The sequence below is a fragment of the Budorcas taxicolor genome, chromosome 14 (genome assembly GCF_023091745.1).
Source record: "Budorcas taxicolor isolate Tak-1 chromosome 14, Takin1.1, whole genome shotgun sequence".
In the NCBI taxonomy this organism is placed as follows: domain Eukaryota; kingdom Metazoa; phylum Chordata; class Mammalia; order Artiodactyla; family Bovidae; genus Budorcas; species Budorcas taxicolor.
Genome location: NC_068923.1, coordinates 4,605,597 through 4,626,023, shown reverse-complemented (window position 1 = coordinate 4,626,023; position 20,427 = coordinate 4,605,597). Strand labels below are relative to the sequence as shown.

General features: G+C 40.5%; 1 protein-coding gene across 1 annotated transcript in view; it reads left to right on the top strand.

Moving 5' to 3' along the window:
* COL19A1 (collagen type XIX alpha 1 chain) overlaps nt 1-17,108 on the top strand; it is a 439,982-nt gene extending 422,874 nt beyond the window's left edge. The window contains exons 50-51 of the mRNA XM_052652029.1: nt 16,727-16,804; nt 16,981-17,108. Of these exons, the coding sequence (XP_052507989.1) occupies nt 16,727-16,804; nt 16,981-17,108 (206 nt within the window). The remainder of the gene's footprint in view (nt 1-16,726; nt 16,805-16,980) is intronic.
* The last annotated feature ends 3,319 nt before the right edge of the window (nt 17,109-20,427 follow it).

Here is a 20,427-nt window from a genome sequence, read left to right as displayed (position 1 = left end):
ACTTCCTACTTTTGCATTGCAGAAAGGCAGTCCAAAAAAGCTTTGCACTGTGGGATTTGTTTTTAAGAAATATTTGCCTGTAGTCAGGCTGTATTGATAATCCTGTCAAAAGACACCAGGAAACCTTATTATAGTAAAGAGAAGGGTTACTGGTCAATTCTTGGTGCCTCACCACAGCTGACAGGAACTGAAGGGTTTTTCTCTGGTAGATAAATAGATATGAAGTACTCAGAATATGCAGTTATGAAGTAACTTCAAAGTTTTGCTCTGCTCAATTTAAAAGTTTTCTCAAAAAGGAAAAAATATGCATATAACACTGTTACCCCATGCATGATGGATGATTATAAAAAGTACTGTTACCCTAGAGACCATGAAAGCTCAGAGGCTGTCAGCTGATTAGTCCTCTTCTTGACACAGTGTGACTGAGCCTGAGGAAAGCTGAAGTGAGAAACCCAGCACAGAAGAAGCAGAACGTGGGCCGGAGCGAGACACCAGGTGTTCTGCCCACACGCAAATTCTGTTTGATGATGGCTTTTCAGACATTTCTAAAAGGGACATTTTTTTTCAGTGTTCTTCAAGAAAAAAACCCATTTTCATTTGAAATGACATAGTTTGGTTTGAGACGTGCACTATAGAATGAGACTTTTATTGTCTCACTATCTTTAGGGAAGGACAGATATTTAAAGGGGTTTTATAGAATTTTCTTGGCTTATCAGAGAAGCTGGAGCATGTGGAGAGCAGTGAGAAATTGACATGAGACTTCAAGCATGCCCCGCAGATATTATGGGATGGTTCCAGGCCATTACCAGGAAGTAGACATCGCAGTGAATCAAGCCTTGGGAATTTTCCGGTTTCTCAGTGCATATGAAAGTTGTGCTCGTACTATTCTGTAGCCTGTTGGGGATGCAATAGTATTATATCTAAAAAAACAACGTGTATACTTTAATTAGCAGTTACTTCATTACTGAAATCTGCTAACCATCCTCTGAGCCTTTAGCTCTTCATAATCTTCTTCCTGGTGGAGAGTCTTGTCTCCATGTTGGTGGCTGCTGACTGATCAGGGTCCTACCTACTGTAGGACCCACTGTAGATTGTTAAAGATTGGGGTGGCTGTGGCATTTTCTTAAAATGAGCCAATGATGAACTTTGCTGCATCAACTGACTCTTCTTTTCGCAAATAATTTTTCTGTAACATCAGTGCTGTTTGATAGCATTTTTTTTAATCCACGCTTGAAGTTGCAATCAGCCCTCTCAAAATTCTGCTGCTGTTTTATCAAATAAGTTTATGCACTATTCTAAATCCTTTGTCGTCATTTCAGCAAGCTTCACTGCATCTTTACCAGGAGTAAATCCTATCTCAAGAAACCACTTTCTTTGCTCATCCATAAGAAGCAACCCTTCTTCCATTCAAGTTTCATCATGAAGTTGCAGCAATTCAATCCCATCTTCAGGCTCCACTTCTAATTCTAGTTCTCTTACTGTTTCCACCACTCCTGTAGTTACTTCCTCCACTGAAGGCTTGACCACCTCCACATCATCCACGAGGGTTGAAATCAACTTCTTCCAAATTCCTGCTAATGTTGATATTTTGACCTCTTCCTGTGAATCATGAATGTTCTTCTTTACATCTAGGATCATGAATCTTTTCTGGCAGTTTTTTTTTAATAGTTTTTTATTTTTTTAATTTTAAAATCTTTAATTCTTACATGTGTTCCCAAACATGAACCCCCCTCCCACCTCCCTCCCCATAACATCTCTGTGGGTCATCCCCATGCACCAGCCCCAAGCATGCTGTATCCTGCGTCAGACATAGACTAGCGATTCAATTCTTACATGATAGTATACATGATAGAATGCCATTCTCCCATATCATCCCACCCTCTCCCTCTCCCTCTGAGTCCAAAAGTCCGTTATACACAGCTGTGTCTTTTTTCCTGTCTTGCATACAGGGTCGTCATTGCCATCTTTCTAAATTCCATATATCTGTGTTAGTATACTGTATTGGTGTTTTTCTTTCTGGCTTACTTCACTCTGTATAATCGGCTCCAGTTTCATCCATCTCATCAGAACTGATTCAAATGAATTCTTTTTAACGGCTGAGTAATACTCCATTGTGTATATGTACCACAGCTTTCTTATCCATTCATCTGCTGATGGACATCTAGGTTGTTTCCATGTCCTGGCTATTATAAACAGTGCTGCGATGAACATTGGGGTACATGTATCTCTTTCAGTTCTGGTTTCCTCGGTGTGTATGCCCAGCAGTGGGATTGCTGGGTCATAAGGCAGTTCTATTTGCAATTTTTTAAGGAATCTCCACACTGTTCTCCATAGTGGCTGTACTAGTTTGCATTCCCACCAACAGTGTAGGAGGGTTCCCTTTTCTCCACACCCTCTCCAGCATTTATTGCTTGTAGATTTTTGGATCGCAGCCATTCTGACTGGTGTGAAGTGGTACCTCATTGTGGTTTTGATTTGCATTTCTCTGATAATGAGTGATGTTGAGCATCTTTTCATGTGTTTGTTAGCCATCCGTATGTCTTCTTTGGAGAAATGTCTATTTAGTTCTTTGGCCCATTTTTTAATTGGGTCGTTTATTTTTCTGGAATTGAGCTGCATAAGTTGCTTGTATATTTTTGAGATTAGTTGTTTGTCAGTTGCTTCATTTGATATTATTTTCTCCCATTCAGAAGGGTGTCTTTTCACCTTGCTGATATTTTCCTTTGTTGTGTAGAAGCTTTTAATTTTAATTAGATCCCATTTGTTTATTTTTGCTTTTATTTCCAGAATTCTGGGAGGTGGATCATAGAGGATCCTGCTGTGATTTATGTCAGAGAGTGTTTTGGCTATGTTCTCCTCTAGGAGTTTTATAGTTTCTGGTCTTACATTTAGATCTTTAATCCATTTTGAGTTTATTTTTGTGTGCGGTGTTAGAAAGTGATCTAGTTTCATTCTTTTACAAGTGGTTGACCAGTTTTCCCAGCACCACTTGTTAAAGAGATTGTCTTTACTCCATTGTATATTCTTGCCTCCTTTGTCAAAGATAAGGTGTCCACATGCATGTGGATTTATCTCTGGGCTTTCTATTTTGTTCCATTGATCTATATGTCTGTCTTTGTGCCAGTACCATACTGTTTTGATGACTGTGGCTTTGTAGTAGAGCCTGAAGTCAGGCAAGTTGATTCCTCCAGTTCCATTCTTCTTTCTCAAGATTGCTTTGGCAATTCGAGGTTTTTTGTATTTCCATACAAATCTTGAAATTATTTGTTCTAGTTCTGTGAAAAATATGGCTGGTAGCTTGATAGGGATTGCATTGAATTTGTAAATTGCTTTGGGTAGTATACTCATTTTCACTATATTGATTCTTCCGATCCATGAACATGGTATATTTCTCCATCTATTAGTGTCCTCTTTGATTTCTTTCATCAGTGTTTTATAGTTTTCTATATATAGGTCTTTAGTTTCTTTGGGTAGATATATTCCTAAGTATTTTATTCTTTTTGTTGCAATGGTGAATGGAATTGTTTCCTTAATTTCTTTTTCTACTTTCTCATTATTGGTGTATAGGAATGCAAGGGATTTCTGTGTGTTGATTTTATATCCTGCAACTTTACTATATTCACTGATGAGCTCTAGTAATTTTCTGGTGGAGTCTTTAGGGTTTTCCATGTAGAGGATCATGTCATCTGCAAACAGTGAGAGTTTTACTTCTTCTTTTCCAATTTGGATTCCTTTTATTTCTTTTTCTGCTCTGATTGCTGTGGCCAAAACTTCCAGAACTATGTTGAATAGTAGCGGTGAAAGTGGACACCCTTGTCTTGTTCCTGACTTTAGGGGAAATGCTTTCAGTTTTTCACTATTGAGGATAATGTTTGCTGTGGGTTTGTCATATATAGCTTTTATTATGTTGAGGTATGTTCCTTCTATTCCTGCTTTCTGGAGAGTTTTTATCATAAATGGATGTTGAATTTTGTCAAAGGCCTTCTCTGCATCTATTGAGATCATCATATGGTTTTTATTTTTCAATTTGTTAATGTGGTGAATTACATTGATTGATTTGTGGATATTGAAGAATCCTTGCATCCCTGGGATAAAGCCCACTTGGTCATGGTGTATGATCTTTTTAATGTGTTGTTGGATTCTGATTGCTAGAATTTTGTTGAGGATTTTTGCATCTATGTTCATCAGTGATATTGGCCTGTAGTTTTCTTTTTTTGTGACATCTTTGTCAGGTTTTGGTATTAGGGTGATGGTGGCCTCATAGAATGAGTTTGGAAGTTTACCTTCCTCTGCCATTTTCTGGAAGAGTTTGAGTAGGATCGGTGTTAGCTCTTCTCGAAATTTTTGGTAGAATTCAGCTGTGAAGCCGTCTGGACCTGGGCTTTTGTTTCCTGGAAGATTTCTGATTACAGTTTCAATTTCCGTGCTTGTGATGGGTCTGTTAAGATTTTCTATTTCTTCCTGGTTCAGTTTTGGAAAATTGTACTTTTCTAAGAATTTGTCCATTTCTTCCACGTTGTCCATTTTATTGGCATACAACTGCTGATAGTAGTCTCTTATGATCCCTTTGTATTTCTGTGTTGTCTGTTTTGATCTCTCCAGTTTCATTTCTAATTTTATTGATTTGATTTTTCTCTCTTTGCTTCTTGATGAGTCTGGCTAGTGGTTTGTCAATTTTATTTATCCTTTCAAAGAACCAGCTTTTGGCTTTGTTGATTTTTGCTATGGTCTCTTTTGTTTCTTTAGCATTTATTTCTGCCCTAATTTTTAAGATTTCTTTCCTTCTACTAACTCTGGGGTTCTCCAATTCTTCCTTTTCTAGCTGCTTTAGTTGTAGAGTTAGGTTATTTATTTGACTTTTTTCTTGTTTCTTGAGGTATGCCTGTATTGCTATGAACTTTCCTCTTAGCACTGCTTTTATAGTGTCCCACAGGTTTTGGGTTGTTGTGTTTTCATTTTCATTGGTTTCTATGCATATTTTGATTTCTTTTTTGATTTCTTCTGTGATTTGTTGGTTATTCAGAAGTGTGTTGTTCAACCTCCATATGTTGGAATTTTTAGTAGTTTTTCTCCTGTAATTGAGATCTAATCTTAATGCATTATGGTCAGAAAAGATGCTTGGAATGATTTCGATTTTTTTGAATTTATCAAGTTTAGACTTATGGCCCAGGATGTGATCTATCCTGGAGAAGGTTCCATGAGCACTTGAAAAAAAGGTGAAATTCATTGTTTTGGGGTGAAATGTCCTATAGATATCAATTAGGTCTAATTGATCTAATGTATCATTTAAAGTTTGCGTTTCTTTGTTAATTTTCTGTTTAGTTGATCTGTCCATAGGTGTGAGTGGGGTATTAAAGTCTCCCACTATTATTGTGTTATTGTTGATTTCCCCTTTCATACTTGTTAGCATTTGTCTTACATATTGCGGTGCTCCTATGTTGGGTGCATATATATTTATAATTGTTATATGTTCTTCTTGGATTGATCCTTTGATCATTATGTAGTGGCCTTCTTTGTCTCTTTTCACAGCCTTTGTTTTAAAGTCTATTTTATCGGATATGAGTATTGCCACTCCTGCTTTCTTTTGGTCTCTATTTGCGTGGTATATCTTTTTCCAGCCCTTCACTTTCAGTCTGTATGTGTCCCTTGTTTTGAGGTGGGTCTCTTGTAAGCAGCATATAGAGGGGTCTTGTTTTTGTATCCATTCGGCCAGTCTTTGCCTTTTGGTTGGGGCGTTCAACCCATTTATGTTTAAGGTAATTATTGATAAGTATGATCCCGTTATCATTTACTTTATTGTTTTGGGTTCGGGTTTATACACCCTTTTCGTGTTTCCTGTCTAGAGAATATCCTTTAGAATTTGTTGGAGAGCTGGTTTGGTGGTGCTGAATTCTCTCAGCTTTTGCTTGTCTGTAAAGCTTTTGATTTCTCCTTCGTATTTGAATGAGATCCTTGCTGGGTACAGTAATCTGGGCTGTAGGTTATTGTCTTTCATCACTTAAAGTATGTCTTGCCATTCCCTCCTGGCCTGAAGAGTTTCTATTGAAAGATCAGCTGTTATCCTTATGGGAATCCCCTTGTGTGTTATTTGTTGTTTTTCCCTTGCTGCTTTTAATATTTGTTCTTTGTGTTTGATCTTTGTTAATTTGATTAATATGTGTCTTGGGGTGTTTTGCCTTGGGTTTATCCTATTTGGAACTCTCTGTGTTTCTTGGACTTGGGTGATTATTTCCTTCCCCATTTTAGGGAAGTTTTCAACTATTATCTCCTCAAGGATTTTCTCATGATCTTTCTTTCTGTCTTCTTCTTCTGGGACTCCTATAATTCGAATGTTGGAGCATTTCATATTGTCCTGGAGGTCTCTGAGATTGTCCTCGTTTCTTTTAATTCGTTTTTCTTGTTTCCTCTCTGATTCATTTATTTCTACCATTCTATCTTCTATTTCACTAATCCTATCTTCTGCCTCCGTTATTCTACCATTTGTTGCCTCCAGAGTGTTTCTGATCTGATTTATTGCGTTATTCATTATATTTTGACTCTTTTTTATTTCTTCTAGGTCCTTGTTAAACCTTTCTTGCATCTTCTCAATCCTTGTCTCTAGACTATTTATCTGTGATTCTATTTTGATTTCAAGATTTTGGATCATTTTCACTATCAATATTCGGAATTCCTTCTCAGGTAGATTCCCTATTTCTTCCTCTTTTGTTTGGTTTGGTGGGCAACGCTCCTGTTCCTTTACCTGCTGAGTATTCCTCTGTCTCTTCATCTTGGTTATATTGCTGCGTTTGGGGTGGCCTTTTTATATTCTGGTAGTTTGTGGAGTTCTCTTTATTATGGAGCTTCCTCACTGTGGGTGGGGTTCTATCAGTGGCTTGTCAAGGTTTCCTGGTTAGGGAGGCTTGTGTTGGAGTTCTGGTGGGTGGAGCTGGGTTTCTTCTCTCTGGAGTGCAGTGGAGTGACCAGTAATGGGTTATGAGACATCAAGGGCTTTGGAATAATTTTGAGCTGCCTGTATATTGAAGCTCAGGGGAGTGTTCCTGTGTTGCTGGAGAATTTGAGTGGTATGTCTTGTTTTGGAACTTGTTGGCCCTTGGGTGGAGCTTGGTTTCAGTGTAGGTATGAAGGCATTTGATGAGCTCCTATTGCTTAATGTTCCCTGAATTCAAGAGTTCTCTAATGTTTTCAGGCTTTGGATTTAAGCCTCCTGCTTCTGATTTTCAGTTTTATTTTTACAGTAGCCTCTAGACTTCTCCATCTATACAGCACCGATGATAAAATATCTAGGTTAAAGATGAAAAGTTTCTCCACATTGAGGGACACTCAGAGAGGTTCACTGAGTTACAAGGAGAAGAGAAGATGGAGGGGGTAGTTAGAGGTAACTGGAATGAGATGCAGTGAGATCAAAAGAGGAGAGAGCAAGCTAGCCAGTAGTCACTTCCTTATGTGCGCTCTATAGTCTGGACCGCTCAGAGGTATTTACGGAGTTATACGGGGAAGAGGAAAGGGAGGAAGTAGACAGAGGTGACCAGGAGGATAAGAGAGAGGAATGAGAAGGAGAGAGACAAATCCTGCCAGTAACCAGTTCCTTAGGTGTTCTCCACCGTCTGGAACACACACAGATTCACAGAGTTGGACAGAGAAGAGATGGGGGAGGAAAGAGACAGAGGCCACCTGGTGGAGAAAAAGGAGAGTCCAAAGGTGGAGAGAGTGGTCAAGCCAGTAATCTCGCTCTCAGGTAAACTTGGGTAGTGAAGTTTGGGTTTTTAAATGTACAAAATTGACAACAAAAACCTAAGAGCAAAGATTAAAAATCTAGAGTAGAGGTTGGATTTTAAAAAATACAATATTAAAGAAAAGAAGCAGAAGGAAAAAGGAAGAAAGAAAAAAAAAACAAGAATTATTAAAAAAACAAACAAACAAAAACAAAACAAAACAAAAACAAAAAACCACCACAACCATCCAAAGGCTATATATGGTGTTTGCCTTAAAAAAAAAAAAGTCTTTTTTTTTTTAAGTAGTAATAGTAGGTTATAGAAATAAAATTTAGAGGAGAAATAGAAGACTTAACAATTTAAAAAAAAGTTAGAAAAAAAAAGAAGAAGAAGAAAAAAAAGAAAAAAAAAAGGAATGATTTTAAAAATATTAAAAATATATCTGGCCCTTCTCTGATGTTTTGGGCCGTGTGGGATCACTTCCAAGGTGGTTCCCTCTGTTTAACTTCTTCTGTTTGCTGGTTTTTTAGGCTCACTAGTTCAGTCGCGCTGTGGGGAGGGGGGATGCTGCAAACAAATAGCACTGTCGTGTGCACAGTGTCTCAGCCCCGCCTGACCTGTCCATTCTCGCAGCGCATAAACCGCTCCGGCTCTACGATGCTCAGCCGGGAACCGTCTGGGGCCGGCCCTAGGCTGCGTGCACTTCCCCGGTCCAAGCCGCTCAGGTTCGGCGCTCAGGCCGCCCTCAGAGGCACAGGTTCGGCTGGGACTGCGCTTTGTGCCCTTCCCAGGTCCGAGTAGCTCAGGAGTTTGGCGAGCGCGATCGCCGCGGTGTGTCACCTTTTCTGCCGCTGCTGCTCAGCTTTCTGGGTGGACCGCTGGCATCCCCCGTGAGGCAGATGGTGACTGTCCAGCACCCCCAGACGTCTTAGCAAAGAGGCCTGCTTGCAGTTAGGTAAGTAAAGTCTCTCCGGGTCTGCAATTGCCCCTTTCCAGTCCTTACGGCTCTGGCTGCCTGTCCCCGGCGGGGGATGGTCTGCAGCTGGCTTTTTCCGTTCCGTCCTTTGTTCTGTGCTCGGTCCTGGCGGTGTCTTATGTTCGAGCTTTTCGGGCGGCAGCTATCCCACAGTCTGGTTTGCTAGCGCAAGTTAGATCGTTCTGGTTGCGCGTGGGGCGTTCCTGCCCGATTCTTACAAAGCACTGCAGCCCGCGCCTCCCGCGCGTCCCTGCCCTGCCCCCACTTCCCAATGGCGGATGCAGGCGTCTGTGCTACTTTTCCGCTGGGGGAGTTACTGTTGGGCTTGTAATCTCTTGGTTTTAATTATTTTTTTATTTTTCCTTCCTGTTATGTTGCCCTCTGTGTTTCCAAGACTCGCCACAGACTCGGCAGGGAGAGTGTTTCCTGGTGTTTGGAAACCTCTCTTCTTAAAATTCTCTTCCCGGGACGGGCTTCCCTTCCTGGGACGGAACTCCCTCCCCACCTCCTTTGTCTCCTTTTTCATCTTTTATATTTTTCCTACCTGGTTTTGAAGACAATGGTCTGCTTTTCTGGTTGCCTGATGACCTCTGCCAGCCTACAGAAGTTGTTTTGTGGAGTTTGCTCGGCGTTGAAATGTTCTTTTGAGGAATTTGTGAGGGAGAAAGTGGTCTTCCCGTCCTATTCCTCCGCCATCTTTATCCCGTCCCTTTTCTGGCAGTTTTTCTATTTTCCCCCAGATCCATCAGATAAATCACTGTCTATGGCAGCTATAGCCTTACAGAATATATTTTCTAAAGAATGAGACTTGAAAGTCAAAATGACTCCTTGGTCCATGGGCTGCATGAAAATAATAGGAATCTTGTTGTATGTTTCTGACAGGTCTCCTGGGTGACCAGGTACATTGTCAATGAGCAGTAATATTTTGGAATGAACCTTTTTTCTGAGCAATAGTTCTCAGCAGTTGGCTTAAAATGCTCAGTAAACCATGTTGTAAACAGATATGCTGTCATTGAGACTTTGTTGTCCCATTTATAAAGCCATAACAAATATAATAATCATGAAAATTTGAAATGCAACACCAATACTTTTTGACACAGAGTTGCTACAGACCTTCAATTTGTAAAAGATTCAGTATCTACAACATGCAGTAAAACCACATATGACTATTTTAGGAGTTCACAATATAATTTTAATGGGGGAGGTACTGCTCCTACCAAGATTCTGATGATGAAACTTGTGCACCCTCTTTTAGCACCCTGATCCTCCTACAGAAAGAATAGAGGCCAGTGTGACTCTGAGTTGGGTCACCTCACTTGCATTTTTCCTAAATTCCTAAAAGAGGTAATTGTCGACACCGTTTTAATTTCAAAGGCATTTCCAGACAGTTTTAGATTTTGGCCTCCTGTGGGTTTCTGATCATTGCCTTCCTATTGTGCACTGAGCGGAGCACTCTCGCTGGTGTCCTTCATTCCCACCTAGGTCCTCACTGTAGGGCCTAATTTGTTCCTGCCGCCAGGAGTGAATAAGCAAGTACCACATTAGGATCAAAGAAGTCCTGGGAAGCATGATCCAGCTGACGTCCCATATACCTCAGCTCTCCTGAGGTCCTCTCTTATTTAAGAGAGGCAAATTTTTCTAGATCTTTCCTCTTGGAAGAGTTTTATAAGAAAGCACTTACTTAGTTTTATTTGTTTTTTGGTTTTAATTTTTTAATTTTATTAAAGTGTAGTTGACATACAATATTATATTTGTTTCAGGTGTACAGTATACTATTCAATCTTCATATACATTATAGTCACAAGTCTAGTAATCACCTGTCGCCATAAAAAGTTATCACAGTGTTATTGACCATATTTCCTATGCTATATATTATATTCCCATGAGTTATTTATTATATTCCTGGAAATTTGACTCTCTTAATCCCTTTCATTTATTTCCCCCAAACTCCCACTCACCTACCTTCTGGCAAACACCAATTTGATCCCTGTATCTGTGAGTCTGTTTCTGCATAGTTTTGTTTATTCACTTGTACTACATTGATTCTCCAAGCTAGACTCAAAATTCTCCAAGCTAGGCTTCAACAGTATGTGAACTGTGAAATTCCAGATGTTCAAGCTGGATTTAGAAAAGGCAGAGGAACCAGAGATCAAATTGCCAACATCCACTGGATCATAGAAAAAGGATTGGAAACTCATGTACACCCGTGGCGGATTCATGTTGATGTATGGCAAAACCAATACAGTATTGTAAAGTAAAATAAAGTAAAAAAGAAAAAGCAAGAGAGTTCCAGAGAAACATCTACTTCTGCTTTATTGACTACACTAAAGCCTTTGACTGTGTGGGTCACAACAAACTGTGGAAAATTCTGAAAGATGGGAAGACCAGATGACCTGACCTGCCTCCTAAGAAATCTGTGTGCAGGTTAAGAAGCAACAGTTAGAACTGGACATGAAACAATGGATTGGTTCAATTGACACCCTGCTTATTTAACTTATATGTAGAGTACATCATGCAAAATGCCAGGCTGGATGAAGCACAAGCTGGAATAAAGATTGCCAGGAGAAATATAAATAACCTCAGATATGCAGAGGACACCACCCTTATGTCAGAAAGTGAAGAGGAACTAAAGAGCCTCTTGATAAAAGTGAAAGAGGAGAGTGAAAAAGTTGGCTTAAAGCTCAACATTCAGAAAACTAAGATCATGGCATCTGGTCCCGTCACTTCATGGCAAATAGATACGGAAGCAATAGAAACAGTGAGAGACTTTATTTGGTGGGGCTCCAGAATCTCTGCAGATGATGACTGCAGTCATAAAATTAAAACATGCTTGCTCCTTGAATTAAAAGCTGTGACCAGCCTAGACAGCATATTAAAAAGCAGAGACATTACTTTGCCTACAAAGGTTCATCTAGTCAAAGCTATGGTTTTTCCAGTAGTCATGTATTGATGTGAGTTGGACCATAAAGAAAGCTGAGTGCCAAAGAATTGATGCTTTTGGACTGTGGTGTTGGAGAAAACTCTCGAGAGTTCCCTGGACTGCAAAGACATCCAACCAGTCCATCCTAAAGGAAATCAGTCCTGAATATTCATTGAAAGGACTGATGCTGAAGCTGAAGCTCCAATACTTTGGCCACTTGATGCAAAGAGCCGACTCATTGGAAAAGACCCTGATGCTGGGAAAGATTGAAGGCAGGAAAGAGGGGATGACAGAGGGTGAGACTGTTGGATAGCATCACTGACTCAATGGACATGAGTTTGAGCAAGCTCCAGGAGTTGGTGATGGACAGGGAAGCCTGGTGTGCTGCAGACCATGGGGTTGCAGAGTCAGACATGACTGAGCGGCTAGACAGAACAGTACAGATCACATTGATTGATTTGTGGATATTGAACCATCCTGTATCCCTGGAATAAATCCCACTCAATCATGATGTATGATCCTTTTAATATTTTGTTACGTTCAGTTCACTAATATTTTGTTGCAGTTTTCACATCTATGTTTTCGGGGGGATATTGGTCTGTAATTTTCTTTCCTTGTGGCATCTTTTTCTCATTCTGGTACCAGAGTAATGCTTCACAGAATAAGTTTAGAAGTGTTTCTTCCTCTTCAATTTTTTGGAATAGTTTGAGAAGGAAAACTGTTAACTCTTCATAAAATGTTTTGTAGAACTCACCTGTGAAGTCCTGAACTTTGCAGCACCTTTTTTTTCTTTAACCACTGATTCAATTTCATTAACAGTGATTGGTCTATTCAAGTAACATTTCGTCTTGGTTCAGTCTTGAAAGAGTGTGTGTCTAGGAATTTATCCATTTCTTCTATCAACTGATATTTTTATGGGTGTTTCCTTGTACTTAACTAGTTTTTTGTTCCTTACTACTTTTGAGATTCTTTAACTCTTAATCTTTATTCATAATATGTCTTGGTGTGGATCGCTTTGGGTTCATCTTCTTTAGGACTCTCTATGCTTACTAGGGGCTTCCCAGGTGGCACTAGGGGTAAAGAACCTGCCTGCCAATGCATGAGACGTAAGAGACGTGAGTTCAGTCCCTGGGTTGGGCAGATCCCCTGGAGGAGGGCACGGCACCTCACTCCAGCATTCTTGTCTGGAGAATCCCATGGACAGAGGAGCCTAGTGAGCTACAGTGCCTAGGGTCATGAAGAGTCAAGCATAACTGATGTGATTTAGCACACATGCGCATGCTTCCTAGACTTTGAGGTCTGTCTCCTTCATCAGGTTAGAGAAGTTTTCAGCTTTTCTTTCTTTAAGTAGGCTTTGTGGCCCTTTCTCTCTCTTCTCCTTCTGGGGCCCTTATATTGTAAATGTTAGTAAGCTTTGTGTTGTCCTCAGTTTTTGACTCTTTTTTTTTTCCCCCCTGCTCTGACTGGGTGATTTTCACTACCCTGTCTTCTGAATCACTGATTCATTCTTTTGCATCCTCTAATCTGCTATAGATTCCCTCTACAGTAGTTTTCATTTCAGTTATTGTATTCTTTAGTTGTGACAGTTCTTCTTTATACTTTTTATCTCTTCATTGAAGTTCTCCTTGGGTTCATCCATTCTTCTCCCAAGTTTGGTGAGCATCTTTATGACTATTACATTGAACTTTTTATCTGGTTAATTGCTTATCTCCATTTTTCTCAAGAAAAACTTTTTTTGAAGTTTATCTTATTCTTTCATGAGGAAGGTATTCCTTTATCTCCTCAGCTGGCCTAACTTCCTGTGTTTGTTTCTCTGTATTAGGTTTATCAGCTACTTCTCCTGGTCTGAAAAAGTGGCCTTACATGGAAGGTGTACTGTGGGGTCCAAGAGCACGATGCCCCCTGGTCCCCAGAGCAGGATGCTCCCAGGGTATCCCCTGTGGGACTTATGCGGCCTCCTGCTGTATTTGGGTCATGATGGCTGTTGGGGGCACTGATGGGCGGGATTTGTCCCTAGCAAGACCCAGCTATGACTGTGACAGACACACTGACATACGGGGCCAGACTCTAAGAGTGGGAATTGTTTTGGGGGGCACCCATGCCATCCAGGGTTGCCCACTGAGTGGAACAGGAGCTGCTTTGGAGTGACTGGCCGGGGCACACATGTTGGGCAGGGCAATTCCTCAAGGAATGCTGGGCAGAGGCACACAGTGTTGTAGCTAGGTAGATGAGGAGTGGCAGAATGCTGCCCACCAGCACTGGGCCAAGTAGATGGAAAGAGAGAGAACACAGTACTTACCAGCACATCTGTCCTCAGAACGGTGTCCACTGCATCCTGCCCCTCTGTCACAGGCTCTAAAATCAGTCAGTGAACCACTTTCTCATATGACCCAGATGCTCTTATTTTTCTACTATTTCAAGATCAAGTTTTATTATAGGAAGGCAAAATTGGTTTAACATTTGAAAATCAATTAATGTAATTTACCTCATAACCAGATAGAGGAAAGAAATTATTTATGATCATATTAATAGAGTCAGAAAAAAACTTAATTGATTATATTCAACACTGTTCATGATTTTAAAAAAGAAAAAGCAAAGTCTTGGCAATTTCAGGTTAGAAAGTGTTTTTTTCTCTTTCTTTTTCATTTTTTAAATTATGAAAATATGATAACACACTCATAGGAGACTTGGAAAATGTAGAACAAAGTTACATATAGTTCCACTATGTATTACAGTTATTTTTTAAACAGATAAAGATTTTTAGTAGGAGTTTCAATATCAAACTCTCAAAAATTAATGGGATGAATAAATAGAAAAGTAGAAGGATGCAGTGCCCCTGAAAAGCAGACCCAGGTGCTTTTTAAGCTGCTGCTTGTGTGCTGGGACTCAGAGCAAGTGGGCTTGTGCAGGAGCCCTTAAGGATGGAGGCTTGATTTCCCACAGCCCTCAGGCCCTCCTGGAGATAGGCCCTGCTGGCTTTCACAGACAGGTGTTATGGGAATTTGTCTTCCCAGGGCAGGTCTCCAAGGCTGGCGAGCCCCACAAGGGACATGGACCCCCGCTCCTCAGGGTAAGCTTCTCGTCTGTGGCGTCCCTCCCCTTGTGGTCAGCATGCTAGGGGCGTGGCTCTGACTGGACCGCTTCTCTGTGCTTCCTGCCCGTCTTGACCTGGCCTTGCCTTTAGATCCTCGGGTATGGAACATCTGTTCTCCTGTCTTCAGGCCATCCATCCTCAGAGACAGTGTTTCATATGCAGTTGTAGTTTTGGTGTGTCTATGGGAGGAGGTGAGCTCAGGGCTTTCCAGTTCACCATCTTGATCAGGAATCCTGAAAGAACTTTAGTTAAACTTTTCTCAAACACATGCTGAGTTCCCACCTCTGTGAAAATCCTCAAGAATGGATGCCACACTTCAAAGCCTTATCCATTTTAGGAAGAGCCTTGCACACTAAGCGGATGTGGAGTTAGCAGGAGAAAACAGATCCTGCCTTCTAGCTTCTATCAACATTGGAGGGACAGTATTGGGAATGATTGTTCTTACTTTTGAACTTATAAAGTTCAGCTGTTATTGGTTCATAATGAGGGAAACCTTCTGTTATTTGTAATCCACTGGCCCACAGAGTAGTTCATGTGACTGATACGGATTTGACTTTTCAGATTTGATAACAGTAGGGGCCTTAGGAAGTGGGAGGCGTGTGTGTGTCAAAATGACGAAGGACACAGTGGTCAATCAGGGGCAGGACAAAAAACGCACAAAGCCTTCAAACAGCTTGCAAGGCCCTGCATGAAGAATTATCCTTCCCAAATGCCAGTAACACTCTTTATCTGACCTCATTTTTCCAGCATGCATATAAATGCACTGACTTACAACTTTAGAAATAAACCCCGAGAGTCAAAATGGAAATCTCCAAGGCTATCACCTAAAAAACTACAACAAACACAGTTCTTCAATGACGAGACCCTCTAGATACATTGGGTTAGAACACTGCTGCTGTTTTATTTCCGATTTCCTACAGAAGCCACACTGATACCAAACTGTCATCCTGCACCTATAGGCCATGCAGACACGTGTCTCTTTGCAGACAGACCAGCCTTCAAGTCTGTTCCAAATTTCAGAAGAGGCCTGCCCTAAAGGGGTGAAACACTTATTCTAGAAAAATGGGGAAGCTGTTACTGACCTTATTAGCATTCCTATATGAAATTTTGTTGTGAAACAATTATAAAATAAGACCCTATGGCTTTGGGGAAGACTTCATAAGGAATGAGCTTGGGATCTTAGTAGGAAATTGGAGTAAAAATTTCTCATGTGCTTTGTGCAGTTCAACACTTTTATCTATTAATAGCAGGTCGGTATTAACCTAATGATATGAGAGCTTTGTACAAATACATTTTAACATTTGACAGGAGACATATAAATGTTACTGTGATTTACAAATGCATAAATTATTTTTTCTTGTTTTATGACACCTCATATGTACTGAGATTCATGTGGAATAATGTATTTTGCATTATATTAAAATCTGAGAACTGAATTTAAATACATAGCTTTTAGCAGATATGTTCTTCTTTTGGAATTATGTTCCATGTTATTAATCCTTGTTAATCAAAAGTTCATATTTATTCAGTTATTTTTCTTTCTTCCTAATTTTTTAGCCTGTGATATTAAGCACTCACTGAGATGACTTAGTGAGAGTCAGCTTAACAAGGTCTCTGTAATAGTGGGAACTGGGTGGAACTATTAAATACACCCCAGGTAGTAAATGTTATTTTACTGCAGAAATGTTTAAATAGAGATTTGGAAGAGTACTTTCAAATGACCTACCTAACTACAAACACTTTTCCTTATTGTTCACATATGTTAAATGAATGTCAGCTATAGAAAAGAAATCCTGGTGACTTTCCACATTTGAATATGTATCAATTTAGGATATTGTTCAGGCCACTGTTGTTTTGCATCCAGTATTGTACTGAGTGTCTGTAGCATAGTCTTCAGATATAAATGTGTGGAGATATTCCACTGGGTATATTTTCCACGTTCACCTCAAAGTATCTCCTGAAGGCATATCAGTCAGAGAACACGCTTACTTTTTTGTCTCTCTTTTTGTTTATCTCCTTCTTAGGCTACCGAGGACAGAAGGGAGAAAGGGGGGAACCGGGAATTGGGCTTCCAGGGAGCCCGGGTCTTCCTGGGACTTCAGGTAACAGTGATATTATCTTCGCAACATGAGCCAGCCTCCAAAAATCGGAGCCATGCCTGCTCCTTGTGGCCCTTCGGTGTTGCTCCAGTTGACACTGAATGACTCATGTTGGTTGGAGGGAGGGAGGAAGATCTGTATGTTGACCTGTATTCCGATGGGGTCTTTTATTTCATTAGCTCCGGGCTTGCCAGGCTCACCAGGTGCCCCAGGGCCCCAGGGCCCCCCAGGACCTAGTGGAAGATGTAACCCAGAAGATTGCCTGTATCCCATCTCACATGCCCGACAGCGAACAGGTGGGAAGTAACCACACCCCAGGAAGACTTGATGCCAGTCACCTCTCCTTGCTGTTGGAGCTTTCTAAATACTGTCACACCCTCGTGATCATGGGTGACTTTTTTTTTTTTTTTTTTGGTGTAGGCCAGACATTAAAAACAAAAATTGAAATCCTATTCCTATAGTAACTGCGATATCAGCCTTTTTAGAATTTTTTCCAAATTCATTCCATGTCTTGCCTCACCATTATTATGATTTTTATTCAGGGTTTTCTATGAAATATGCAAGCACATTTTATCATTTGTTCTTCTTTAAGAGAAAGTGATATCTTATGATTTAGTAGACTGATGGTGATGTACGTTTTGTAGTCTTATCAACTTGTATTTGGCCTTTCATTTCTGAATTTTAAAGTTTCAGACTTATCTGGAAGTTTCCTTGGTATTTAAATTTACTATCATTGCTGACAATTTCGTTAATTTTTTTGATATAGTGCATTGCTCTTGCTGAATGTTTTTGACTACTTTTATAGCTTAAGAATTCTTATACCATCCTTTATCCATTCTACTTATGTAGAGAAATAGATAGGCAATAAGACCTTCATAATTTAGATTCTGGAAGAAAACTCAGGAGGCTGTCTTATCAGGGAGCCCAAAATCCTACCAGAGCCAACTACTGAAATGATTCTGTTGCTCCTGTTTAATGAGCTCCAGTCAAAGCGGTCCCACCAGAATGAGTGTGTCCTGCGTAAGAAAGAAGGACCGAAGTCAAGGCCCCGCACTGCGGCCCCTTTGCCAGGTTTCTCATTTGGGAAACAGAAAGCTGATTTTTCTGGGAGGAGTCTGGTGGCGAAGGCACCCAGCTGTCTTTAGTACTTTCAAAGTTTAAAGGGCCTCGCAGAGTCTTTGGGCCCGAGTCCATTAGCCTTCTGACCTCATGACTCTCAGACGTTAAGAACCAGCCATCAGAACAAAGGACGGGACTTCTAGCAACTGGAAAGAAACCTCCTTGTGCTAGAAGATGAGCGTGTGGTATCCACAGATGCATCTCAACAAGCTGAAGCCTGGAAGCTTATAGGAAGAATGATGCTTCTCAGAAGCTGCAGCTAGAGGTTCAGGGCCGTGAAGGAGTCCATGAGACCGAGCGAGCGCTGCAGGGGCACAGACCCTGCCCAGACCACATCCTCTGACCGCGACCGAAAACGTGCGGTTGCCAGCCAAACAGCCGAATGGCAGTTTCATGGCCCGGCCATACATTATTTTGAGAAACTGTTGGTTGAAAATGATTTCCTGGGGCCGGGCAGGAGGGTGTTGTTGAAATCTGAGTGGCGGGTCCGAGGGATGCCGAGAGTGTCCACCCTCCCAGCCCCCACCCCGCCCCAGACATCTGCCATTGGGGCAGATTGTGAAAAGCTGTGAGGGCGGTCTTGTGGGCAGCATGCCTCCATGGAGGCAGCTTTGTTCAAATGCACCCGGGGTTTGAACTGGTTTTCATTATAGTTGGATGAACTGATGGTCAGGTATTATGTACGTGGCTGTGCATATGTACAACCTTTTTGTTATTTCATGTTGAAAGATGCTGTATATTTCACTTCCAAGTTTATTTATTTTCATTTCCAAGGTCATTTTATTTATTTCAAGTGTTGTTAATTTTACATTTATTTTCTCCTTCATTTTCTTTCCTGTGCAATACCTACAATGGTGCTGTGTTTTAGACTGACACAATCAGAATATACATATACATTTTCTTAGTAAAATGATCATTTATCCCCACAAAATGTACAGAGGTCTAAAATCTGGTGCTATGTGTATATCTTGAGCTTTTAATTTGTGGAGCTTTAATTTGTTGAATTTTCTGAACGCTTACAACTCCTCTGCCATTTATTAATTTACTTGAATTTGTCATAAAGCTAAAAACATTTTATAGGTTTTCAAAGATTATTTTTTCATATTTCATATGTTTGCTTATTGTTTTGCTTCTTTGTTAATCCAGAAGTATTTATTTTAGCATTTTACTGCTTTCATGAACTCTTTTGTCAATGGTGATCAATGCATTGTTTTCTTGGAGTCGATCCCTTCACAGACGCAAGAAGACTCAGTTCATTTTCTTGTTTTACAAATTCTGCTCATTTAATTCCAGAGAATATTTCATGTGTCCTTTTTACAAATTAAGTATTTCAGAACCTTTCTTTTTCTAAATTCCATTAATGCTGGACTGGTTTATTCCTATTTCAAGGGTCTGGATTTAGTCAGGTGATTTGAGGAGTTGATGCCAATTATAAACTTGAGTTGTCACAGTGACTCAGTCCTTTCTAGACAACTGACATGTGTGATTCAATCCTACTTGGGCATAACCAGAGGAAAGAGCTGCATCACACGGAATGAACTCTGCTTGGCTACCTGTGCAGGAGATGCAGCAAGGAGCAGCAAGAAGGGCTGCACCCAGCAAACTCAGCACCAGTTAAGTGAAGACCTGGCAGTTGCCTGATTCTTTTAACAAAAAGAAAGTGGATAATTAAGGCCCCAAACAGGGTGTGAAGACTTCTCCTAACTGCCGTGGTGGTGGCCAGTTCTCTTGTCTCGTTTTGTTCCATTCCAGAACCTTTGTTCACTTCCACGCAGAAGTCAGCAGCGTCCACAGCAGAGAAAAAGAATGACCACATTTCATGAGTTATCTCTTGTCTGGACTCCATACAACAAAGTACGTTTAAATACAAAGTAATTGCAGGCCACGATGGCAACAGACTTCCCATGTAGCACAAGTGATAAAGAACCTGCCTGCCAATGCAGGAGACACAAGAGACGCAGGTTCAATCTCTGGGTCGGGAAGGTCCCCTGGAGGAGGGCATGGAAACCCACTCCAGTATTCTTGTCTGGGAATCGCATGGACAGAGGAGCCTGGCAGGCTTCAGTCCATGAGGTCGCAAAGAGTCAGACACGACTGAAGCCACTTAGCACGCACACACATGATGGCAATTAAAAGTTGTGTGTTTGCCCTACAGAAGTATGTTTGAATTCCAGTCTAACATTTTGTGTCAAGATCAGGTAACGCTGTCAGATAGAAATCCTTCTGTGCAAAGAATAAGATTTGACTTCACTTAATATTTTTGGCCTTTAGAAAAAGGAAGAATAATTCATGACTTTGTTATTCTTCTTTTCTGCTGAAGACATTTACCATTTTTCATAACTGTAACAGAAACACAGCCAGTCTTAACCTTTGAAATTTTTCACCTTGTTATCAAAGTAGTTTAATTAATGACTTTAAAGTATTGATAATCCTATATGCTTATTTCTATGTTTCATAACGTTGAAACTTTAAAATTTTAGACACTTTTATGATAGAGCATCAGTAAT